This window comes from Perca flavescens, chromosome 3, assembly GCF_004354835.1.
Source record: "Perca flavescens isolate YP-PL-M2 chromosome 3, PFLA_1.0, whole genome shotgun sequence".
Lineage (NCBI taxonomy): Eukaryota > Metazoa > Chordata > Actinopteri > Perciformes > Percidae > Perca > Perca flavescens.
Window position 1 is genome coordinate 41153917 of NC_041333.1, and position 11215 is coordinate 41165131.

An 11215-nucleotide genomic window follows, 5' to 3' on the forward strand; every position below is an offset into this window, starting at 1 on the left:
ATAAATAGATGTCAAATTAGAAGTACTTAGGTTTGCTCTATAGGCCTAAAAAACTTATTCATAAGGATTTTTAGAACTACCTCTTCTTTTAAAGAAATTATTCATTGCACTTTTTGTTGCTTCTATACAGGTTATAAGACCAATAAACAGATTATATGTGCTGCGCTTTTGAGTCATGAGCTTGTCATGCCTCAAATAGAAGGGATATAGTAGCAATAATAAATAATGTGTTTAATAAATAAGGTGTTCGCATCATTTTTTAATTTAAAAAACTACTTTAAAAGATAATTTAGTTTTGTTTTGATTGACTTTCACTATTTGCCGGAACATAACCCTTAAAAGTAATCTAAAAGAGAACAGTTACAAAAGCAGTGTTTCCTTTTCAGCACAATGTGTATGGATTTTATAGAGTTAAACCAGCATGAGGGAAAGAAATGCTGTTTTATAATATTTGATATTCACTAAAAAAAGTAGACATTTTTCCATTTTATTGATAAAAGAACAAGTAATGCCTTTTTGGAGTTCAGTTTTGTGCCACGCAGTGCCTCATGTGTGTCGATGGGGTCCATCCTGCTCCCCCTCCAGCTGCAGGACCGGTGAAAAACTGTACCAGGAGATTGACCATCACAGCCCCTCAGCTAGACACGATCAAGGTTTGTGGTCTGGCTACAGTTCTCGGCCCAGAGGGGAAGGGATGGGGGACCAGTGCCAGGCGTCTGGTTGGCACTTCAGCATCTGGAGATGCACTGTGTCAAACCTAAGAGCCAGCAGCAAACCACACGCCCTACCCAAAGCCTGGAGGAACATTAAGAAGGCTTCGGAGGGGTCAATCATATGACCCCGAGGCCTGCTTCACCAAAGGAAAAGACACCATTAGGAGAAGATAATTAGAAGTACTTATTTTTACTTTTAAGATAAGTATTCAGTTGGTGTGTCAGGAAATGTTTAAAGTACATTTCCCTGTTCAAATTTGAATTGCATTGATGAAAAGTTGATAAAAATGATCCATTCAAAGACTTCCTAGAAACCTTAAATTGTTTTTTTAGTTTTAGTGCCGAGAAGGTTTGGAACCATGACGATTAAAACCAGGTATCAACAACTTTAACACAGAGATTATGATTAAAATTAACATCTAAATGAAAAAGTTTAAATGTTGATGTGAATGCTTAATGATGTACATTATGAGTAATGTACTGAGACAATGGTATACACCTAGTAATTTAATACTCCCATATTTATATGTGTACACGAAAACTAAGATATAATATAAGTTAAAGATAAATCTTATAAACAGTAAAAGATAATGATGTCACTTGAATACACTAAATGCACTTTGGAATTAGGATAATGGGTTTCCTATTGATAGATTGTATAGGAGTTAAATTTAACTTACTTTAACTTAAATGTTACTTTCAATCAGAAGTCAATAATATTTGACCTACTGCTTGCCTTTATCTGAGGGATATTTAAACGATAGTTTTCCTATTAATTAAGTAAGATCTGTTTTTTTCAAATGCCAAAAGCTGATGAAAAATTGTGAAAATACAAAAGTAAAACACAAAAGTGTTTTCTGTCCCAGAACTCTAATCAATAGACTGATAATAACGGCTTTATCAAAAGAGGGTGCTCCCCCGGCTTATTAGAGGTTAGTCATGACTGAATCTATTCACCCTGCCAACTATGGGGACTATTTTGACGAGGCTGACACTTCCTCCGACGAGGAGGAGGAGGAGGAGGAGGAGGAAGGAGTATAGTCACGCTGGGTCTAAATTACTCACAATCACCACCCAGTGCCCCCCTCTCCCTGAGCCCCCGTTTCCTATCTCCAACTGTTTTTCTATCCTCTTATCTGCTGTCAGAGATTCCCTCCTTTGTTTCACAGATGTTGCGCGATAGTCAATATAGCCTTAAACAAGACATAGGTTTGAAGTATGATACATGAGGTATGTTTGAAGTTTGCATGATACACGATGTTTAGGGATTTCCACAAAAATAATTGTAACCATTGGTATGGTCATAGAAAGAGCAATGGATTATGCAGCTTACATTAGGGGCTGAAATCTACATATAAGACCCATGCACCACACCGGTCATGATATCTACCATCACAGTTAACTTTTGATTGCTTATTACTGATTGCTAAATTGCCAGTAAGTCGTACGTAGGTCTCGAAAGAGGGATCCCATTACTTTGTTTTACCCATATTAGGCGTGTTGCTGTGGAACAAAAGAGGGTGTAGAAATATTTTGGGTTTTTGTCCTGTAGCCTGGGATGGCCTCGGCGTCTCCTCCTGTCTGGCATGTGTAAGATAAGACGGGTTCAAATTTAGTGGAGCAGAAGTGCTCCTCATTTGTTTAGCAAACATTTGGAACACGATGTACCTACTGAAATCTCTTAAAGGAACAGACAATCTGTAGGCCATGAGAGAAGAAGAGAATGAGAGCGATCCCGAGGCTATCTTCTCGGAGACAGAGAGTCTGAGTGATATCACACCGATTGGTGGCCCAGACGCACTGACTGGAGGAGGAACCTGAAGATAAATAAAAGAAAAGGTCCGGGGTCAGACCCGGAGAGACTTTGTTGGTGGCTAAGGAGAGAAAGTCTCGAAGGACCGGCTGATCCATATGCATATGAAATATCTGTTTGCAGTATCATTTTACTAAAGATTGTTATAGTTTAACTGAACGAATCCTGAGTATTCATTTCCTGGTCTGCATTTCAACAAACACAATAATTAAATGGGAAACTTTGAGAAGTGAGGGGTGGTTCTTAAAAGACTCTTGAGCCAGAGCAGAAATGTCGCATTATTTCCTACACCATCCACAGATACCGTTAAGCTTTAAGGATTCACTGTGCCACATGTATGTTTAACATTAAAACATGATGTAGAAAGCTATGAATATGTGAATTATTATTTTAAGCTTAGCTCAGTATTGTATGCAACATAAAACAGTATGTATAGAGGCTTTAAGCTGCCCACACGTTACTGTAGGCCCAGTTTAATATGCAACATAATTTCAACTCAATTTGGTGGGGGTCCCTGCGCCGTCTTTCTTTTAGCTAAGGGGTCCTTGGCCTGAAAAACGTTGAAGAGCCTTGGTTTAAGGGGTTTTAAATACGTAGAACCCCTTTAAAACTGGCGCTTAAATAACACAAAAGAGCCTTGATTTCACATCTACGAATATTTATTGACAGTTTACATCCAGCAGAAAACAGAAATGTAAACATGGGGCATTGTGGTTTTTGTTTTTAAAATCAGTTTCTACGCTGACGATCCCCCCCGCTGTCCGGCTCAGCTCAAGTGCCCCTGAATGCAGATCGGGCTTGGGCTAAATTCGTGGGCGGAGCTAAACGTTTGACTCTGCGCGGGCGCCATCTGGTGGCGGAGATCAGGCAGCAGATTCTCAAACGTGTGTGTGTGTGTGTGTGTGTGTGTGTGTATATATATATATCCATCCCTTGGACAAAACAAGGATTATGTACTTCCGTTTACTTTGTTGAGAATTGCTCTCTAAACCCTGTTTCTTGTAAAGTAAGTAAGTAAGTAAAGTTTGTTTCTAGAGCACATTTAAACACAGTTTAAACTGACCAAAATGCTTTACAAACAAGCACTAATGGCGCTTTTCCATCACATGGTACCTACTCGCCTCGACTCGACTCGCCTTTCTTGGTTTTCCATTACGAAAAAAAGTACCTGGTACCTGCTAACAGGTACTTTTTTTAGTACCTGCTCAGTCGAGGTTCCAAGCGAGCTGAGGCAAGCCGAGAAGGTGACGTGAAACCCTGCAGGCTGCTGATTGGTCGGAAAGAAGCGTCACTGATCACTGCATTGCTAGCAAGAGACGGCATTTTTAAATAGTTTAGCCAGTTTACCAGTATCGGTATCGGCTCCGATACTGCCTAAAACGCTGGTATCGGGAAGTACTGGAGTTTATGCACCGATCCGATACCACGTAATAAAACCCTAAAGAAAATCTACGTTAAAGTAGTTCATTTATGTTCTTTTTCCGTTATAACCGACTGTCAAACTGTAGAATAAAAGAAAGTTGTACGACATTCATTGTTTGTTTGTTCATGTTTCACAAAGAGTTTAACCTGAACCAGACAGACAACAAAGATAGAAATCACATCCATACAGGGATAGTAGTATACAGCTGTTAAAACATAATGAAATATATGACCCACTGGTATCGGATCGGTACTCGGTATCGACCGATACGCAAGTTCAGGTATCGGAATCGGGAAGCAAATAATGGTATCGGACCATCTCTATTATAAAGACGATCCCCCGCCGTCCGGTTCAGCTCGTTATAAAGTCAGTTTCTACGCTGACGATCCCCCGCCGTCCGGCTCACCTCGTGCGTCTGTTAGCCGACAGTCGAAGCGCTCCCTGAAGGCATCCAGCAGGTGAGGGATGGCTTCCTCCACGCTGACGTCTCTCTGCAGCTCGGCGCTCAGCGACGTCACTCCTTTCCCCTCGACGCCGCACGGCACGATGTGGCCGAACCACGACATGTCGGTGGTACAGTTCAGAGCCAGGCCGTGAGACGTGATGTAGCGCCCGCAGTGGATCCCTACAGACACACAACGTTGGCACAGCGACAGGTTTGATCCCGAGGGATCCTAACGTAGACCGACTGGACTGAAGGAAAAGAAGATGGCTGTACAGGGTAACTGTTGCCGTCTGAAACTGGTTCTCTCTCTGTTTCAGCTGGCAACAAACAACAACAACAACAACAACAACCTGAAGGAACGAAGTGAGTGAAGTTTAGGGAGAGAGAGTGTGTGTGTCTGTGTATCTGTGTGTGTGTGTGTATAAATATGTGTGTGTGTGTGTCTCTGTGGGATCCTAACGTAGACCGACTGGACTGAAGGAAAAGAAGATGGCTGTACAGGGTAACTGTTGCCGTCTGAAACTGGTTCTCTCTCTGTTTCGGCTGGCAACAAACAACAACAACAACAACAACCTGAAGGAACGAAGTGAGAGAAGTTTAGGGAGAGATTGTGTGTCAGTGTGTCTGTGTATCTGTGTGTGTGTGTGTGTGTGTGTCTCTGTGTGTCTGTGGGATCCTAACGTAGACCGACTGGACAGAAGGAAAAGAAGATGGCTGTACAGGGTAACTGTTGCCGTCTGAAACTGGTTCTCTCTCTGTTTCAGCTGGCAACAAACAACAACAACAACAACAACAACAACCTGAAGGAACAAAGTGAGAGAAGTTTAGGGAGAGAGAGTGTGTGTGTCTGTGTCTCTGTGTGTGTGTGTATAAATATGTGTGTGTGTCTCTGTGTGTGTGTGTGTGTGTACCCGCGTGGTTGTGTGTGTGCGTGAGTTTGTGTGTGTGTCTCTGTGTGTGTTTCTGTGTGTGTGTGTCTGTGTGTTTGTGTCTCTGTGTGTCTGTGTGAGTGTGTGTGTGTGTGTGTGTGTGTGTGTGTACCTGCGTGGTTGTGTGTGTGCACGAGTGTCTCTGTGTGTGTGTGTGTGTGTGTGTGTGTGTGTGTGTGTGTGTGTCTGTGTGTGAGTGTGTGTGTGTGTACCTGGGTGGTTGTGTGTGTGCGTGAGTGTCTCTGTGTGTGTGTGTGTGTATAAATCTTGTGTGTGTGTGTGTGTGTGTGTGTGTGTGTGTGTGTGTGTGTGTGTGTGTGTACCTGCGTGGTTGTGTGTGTGCACGAGTGTCTCTGTGTGTGTGTGTGTGTGTGTGTGTGTGTGTGTCTCTGTGTGTCTGTGTGTGTGTGTGAGTGTGTGTGTGTGTACCTGGGTGGTTGTGTGTGTGCGTGAGTGTCTCTGTGTGTGTGTATGTGTGTATAAATCTTGTGTGTGTGTGTGTGTGTGTGTGTGTGTGTGTGTGTGTGTGTGTGTGTGTGTGTGTGTGTGTGTGTGTGTGTGTGTGTGTGTGTGTGAGAGAAGTTTAGGGAGAGGAAAGGTTTCCGTGCAGTTGTGTTGTCGTACCGATGGCGCAGATCTTGTTGTCTCCGACCCAGACTCCGGTGTGAGGAGACGTGGACGCCTCGACATCGAAGCGGCTGCAGACGGAGATGATAGTCTTCTCCAGCTCGCAGACGTACCAACGGACACTCTGTACAACAACAACACATCACGTAAGACTCAACAAAGCGCCGCAGTTAGTTACAAGTATAACACAACGTCAATAAACGCCACACACATTACGTTAAACTAGATAAAGGGCTGCAGCTAACAGTTAGTTTCCTTGTAGAAAAATGTGACATTAACATCCAGAAACGTCGGGAAAAGTGACAAAAAATGTTGAAAACAGCGACAAAAGCAGAGGAAAAATTTGACAAAAAACGCGTTAAAAAACATGACCAAAAAGTGACAAAAAAACGTTGAAAAAAAGTGAACACATTTTCATTATCAACATCCAGAAACATGTTAAAGTGACGAAAACTTAAACATCTTTTAGCAGCTCTACTAAACCAGTTGAAACAGTCTTTAAAATGTGTATGTGCACGTGTCTGTGTCTCTGTATGTGTCTGTTTGTGTGTATGTGTGTGTGTGTGTGTGTGTCTCTGCCTGTGTGTATGTGTGTGTGTGTGTGTGTGTGTGAAAAACTGGATTTTTTACGCTTTTCTCTGTCACTTTATTGCCTTTTTTCCCGCCCTGGTTGGGAATCTACTGAACTAAAACTCATCGGCTGATCCGGTTCCGACCTTCTTGAAGCCGGCCAGGTGCAGGATCGGGTAGCAGACCAGCTGGCCCGGCCCGTGGAAGGTGATGAGTCCCCCGCGGTTGGTGCGGTGCACGGCGGCGCCCAGCAGGCGGAGCCGGTCCAGCAGCGCCGGCGGGTACGGTTCCTGGCGGAGCCCCGTGGTGTAGACCGGCGGGTGCTGGCACAGCAGCAGAGCGTGAGCCGGACCGGACCGGTGCCGCTCCACGTACACCTGCTGCAGCCGCACAGCCTCCGGGTACGAGACCAGGCCCAGACGGACCACCTCCACCACCGGGCGGACGCCACGCATCCTGCAGACCAGAACCAGACAGAGACCGGGAGACAGGAACCAGACCAGCAGAGACCACAGACCGAGACCGGAGGAAGGGTTAGCAACCTGACATTAGTACATTAACAGCGTCACATGAATCAGGTGTGTTAAACATAAATGTCAACAAAAACGTTGACAAAAACAGTAAGAAAACATAAGAAAAGTGACAATAACGTCCAAAATGGCGAACAAAACATGTAGAAATGTGACGAAAACGTCAAAAAAAAAAAAAAAAAAAAAAAAAAAACGCTGCAACTGGACTAAAAGTTCTGTTGTTGCTGCTGACAGACTCGGATTATTATTCTAAGTGTCTGACAACATTATGGGATGGATCCCTACAGAGATAGAGCTTTTAGTTAAAGAGTAAGATCCTTTTAGTTTAACATGAAACAGCCCCGAAATCACCATCACCAAACTCCACCAGACTCCATGTAAATAATCAGGACTTTTAGCGTGTATAGAGCCAGCATATCTCCACCAGACTCCATGTAAATAATCAGGACTTTTAGCGTGTATAGAGCCAGCATATCTCCACCAGACTCCACGTAAATAATCAGGACTTTTAGCGTGTATAGAGCCAGCATATCTCCACCAGACTCCATGTAAATAATTAGGACTTTTAGCATGTATAGAGCCAGCATATCTCCACCAGACTCCATGTAAATAATCAGGACTTTTAGCATGTATAGAGCCAGCATATTTCCACCAGACTCCATGTAAATAATCAGGACTTTTAGCATGTATAGAGCCAGCATATCTCCACCAGACTCCATGTAAATAATCAGGACTTTTAGCATGTATAGAGCCAGCATATCTCCACCAGACTCCATGTAAATAATCAGGACTTTTAGCGTGTATAGAGCCAGCATATCTCCACCAGACTCCATGTAAATAATCAGGACCTTTAGTGTGTATAGAGCCAGCATATCTCCACCAGACTCCATGTAAATAATCAGGACTTTTAGCGTGTATAGAGCCAGTATATCTCCACCAGACTCCATGTAAATAATCAGGACTTTTAGCGTGTATAGAGGCAGAAACAGCCCCGAAATCACCAAAACCGCTATTATAATAGTCCTATATTAAGGCATTTTAACTGATTATCTAAACGGTTTACAAAAACACACACAATTACACTTAATTCATCCAAAATGTATATAAAACGTCAGAGGTATAGTAGTAGTTTGACCTTACTGACAGGTTCAACTCAAACTACAGTTCAGACCAGACTTTCTGAACGTTTCCGGTGTTTAAATCCCTCAGTTCTGATATGAAATCAGTTTGATTTCAGGTGATTTTACCTGTCAGACTCAACAAAGTCCCCGTTCAGCTTTCAGAAGTCTCCTCTACCGGCGCGCCGCCATTGTTCTTGTGGTTCTTCCTTCTTCCTCGACGGTAAAATCAGTCTACATCCGGGTTTCGCAGCGCTCTGCTGCCACCGGCCGACCTGAAAATAAATAATACCTTTCACAGTAAAAGTTAAATTAATTAATTACATTTATAAAATAAATGCATTAAGATAAATTTGCTCACATTTGAGACAGAAATTGTGCGTGTAAAACAACACATTGTATACAATTGTGAACAATATGTTTATTAAAGTAAAGTAAAGTTAAATGTATATCTAAATATTAAATCCACATCCATTCAGTTTCGACACTTAATTGTTCAGCAAACGTTGCAATGTTTTGGAAAAACTCTTCTGTAGTTAAAAGGATTTTTTAAGCCAAAGAAAATATATATTTTAACCGACATTGTATTTTTTGGTTTCATTTAAATTTTACACACACATATTCCCGAATGTTATATGTCATATTTGGTCATATCTTATCAGGCTTATGTTTAAAGCTTGTAACTGACAAAGTTGATTTTCTTTTGTTAATATAAATATAAAATATATGAAAAATAAAAATTAGTCATCTTATGTTAAACCCGTTTTATTTTGAAGTCAAACATCAGGCTCGCGCCGTGTTCCAGCTCTGCTGTTGGCGGGCTGCACGCGCACGCGCGTTCAATCTGCGCTCGTGCCGAAAAAAGACTGCCTGCCGAAATACGACTGCCCCCCCCCTAACTCAGGACAGCAACGTCTGACAATCACACAATTGGCTTCTGTATTTTTTTTCAAACTTTTCAGGACTTTTAGTAGACCTCTGTCACATTTATTACATTTACATTATTAGGCCCACATTTTATATACAGAACAAACACACAAAAAGTGACCTGGTTAATATTGATGCACATAACTATTTAGACTGACCAACATTGCCCTCTAGCGGCGTGCAGTCGTATTTCGGCAGGCTGTCTTTTTTCGGCACAACAGCGGCAGGGCGGGGTTTGTTTTGAGAGAGAGAAGACTCACCAGGGAAGATGGCGACCGCAGGGTCCGCCGAACGGCCTGGCAGACCGGCCAGAGCCGCCGCCAACGCCGGCAAGTACCGGTCCCGGTCCAGGCCCGGAGCTGGGTGTGTGTCCGGGTCCAGTCCTCCGGAGAACGAGGTGAAGAAGCGGCCGGGGTACGTGGAGGGGCAGAGCGGCGGCGGCGGCTGCGGCAGCCCGCCCTGCGGACACCCGTCGGCCTGTCAGAGACGCTCCGGCAGCGGAGAGCGGCTCCGGAGGAGGAGTGACCCCGAGAAGAGTAGCAGCAGGCCGGCCAAGAGGAACTACGACACCCGGAAAGGTCGGTGCTTTTTTTTTTTTAATTTTCTAATTTTTTATGAACGACTTTTCAAATGTACAATACATTCACTTGCCAGATACATTCAAATTGTCAAAATGTTGGTCCAAGAAACAACAGCATTCACAAACAAAGGGGCAAAAAAGTAGGCTACTGAGGACATTAGTGCAATAATAGAAAACCATAAAATAAGATAAACAAATTTGAACACAAACATGAACACACACAAGGATTTTAAAGACAAGATTTGCGTAAATTAATCTTTTTTTGTTTTTGTTTTGTTTTTTAAGTAACGTTAGCTAGTTTTCAGTTTCATACCGTTTCAAAATATGTATTTTTACCGGACAAACCAACCGCAAAAAAAAAAAAAAAAAAACACAGACACGAGTTTGTGTCCAGTGTAACTTTATTACAACTTTAATAACTTAATCATAACTTTAATGGAAGCAGCAGGAGGCCCGAAAAGTGTTTTGCTAAAGTCTGACACGTAAAAAAAAACCCAAATAATAATAATAATATAGACCTTTTTTCAATCGAATTCTATCGCTAGGCAACAGCCTGGCCCCATCGTTAACTTCCTGTCAGTTGACGTAATTTAAAATGAGTGGACGTCATTTAGAATGTTTACGTTTTTAACTGTGAAATAAAGAAAATGAAGGCAGAATTAATATGTGTTTTATGTGTTGTTATGAGGCTGCTGAAGCCTAAGAAACTAAGTTAACGTCAGACAGTAAGAACAGTCCTAAGTGGACACCAGACACTGTTCCCTATCATGTTTTCATTCATAGAAATGTATAAAAAAGCTGCAGAAAGTGAGTAAAAAATGCATTATTTTATTTTTTGGGTCAGATTTGTAATGACGGGCTGGTGTTGGCAGGACTTGCCCAGACTTGTACAAGCTGTAGGAGGAGCTGATGTAAAGTTACCACAGTATTGCAGTATTAGTACTTCTTCCGCCCCCTTCAGTGTCTCTATCTTCCCGTGTTTGAGTTGAATGGACCCGACTGTCTCGGGAGTGTTTTATCTTGGTTATCAGCGAGCTGCCTGATCATTATATCTTTACCTTCGTTAGCGGAATATACACTGGAGAACAACCTCTTTAGAATCCAAGTAGGTTTTGTCTGTAGTGACCATATGTGATTTAGATATAATGGTGGTAGGTCAAGTGTTTACAGTAGGTACACACACACACACACACAGTTTTTCTACATTATTTTGACAATGTTTTCAGAATAAAAGCTGACTTTTGACAATGTTTTCAGAATAAAAGCAGACAGACAGACTCAAATAATACTACGTGTGGTTGTAAATCCTTCCGTGGATTTCATCCACAGCGTCTAAATTCCAAGTCTATGTTATAAAAAGTAGTGATGATGAGTGACGTTGGGCTGCTAACTGCGCTTGTGTGTCGTTTTTTGTGTCTTCCAGAGTTCTTCGTCTCTCCCGCCCTCATCCCAAAGTGCTGTGACCCTTTATCGGGACCCCCCGGGAAACACAAGGTGAGTCCGAGTCACGCTTCTGGGTTACACCTACGCCCGTGGGTAC

The 11215-nt window shown here is 42.6% G+C and overlaps 2 protein-coding genes across 6 annotated transcripts in view; one reads left to right on the top strand and one right to left on the bottom strand.

Annotated features, from left to right (window-relative positions):
- Window positions 1-3003: 3003 nt before the first annotated feature.
- Window positions 3004-9611, bottom strand: lipt2 (lipoyl(octanoyl) transferase 2). 5 transcript variants are annotated; one of them, XM_028574458.1, is made up of 6 exons: window positions 9356-9611; window positions 8298-8443; window positions 6667-6976; window positions 5948-6074; window positions 4291-4574; window positions 3004-3280 (listed from the first exon to the last, which is right to left on the bottom strand). In XM_028574458.1, exons 3-5 carry the CDS (start codon window positions 6973-6975, stop codon window positions 4324-4326), a joined length of 687 nt encoding a protein of 228 aa, XP_028430259.1. In that variant the 5' UTR covers window position 6976; window positions 8298-8443; window positions 9356-9611; the 3' UTR covers window positions 3004-3280; window positions 4291-4323. The 5 variants fall into 5 exon arrangements, with proteins under 5 accessions (XP_028430259.1, XP_028430256.1, XP_028430260.1 ...); XM_028574455.1 differs by lacking the exon at window positions 3004-3280 and having other exon boundaries at window positions 4197-4574; XM_028574459.1 differs by lacking the exon at window positions 3004-3280 and having other exon boundaries at window positions 4197-4574; window positions 6667-7062.
- The window catches only part of rnf169 (ring finger protein 169), a 10706-nt gene continuing 8592 nt past the window's right edge, over window positions 9102-11215 (top strand). Inside the window, exons 1-2 of the mRNA XM_028574454.1 lie at window positions 9102-9673; window positions 11099-11169. Of these exons, the coding sequence (XP_028430255.1) occupies window positions 9364-9673; window positions 11099-11169 (381 nt within the window). The 5' untranslated portion in view covers window positions 9102-9363. The remainder of the gene's footprint in view (window positions 9674-11098; window positions 11170-11215) is intronic.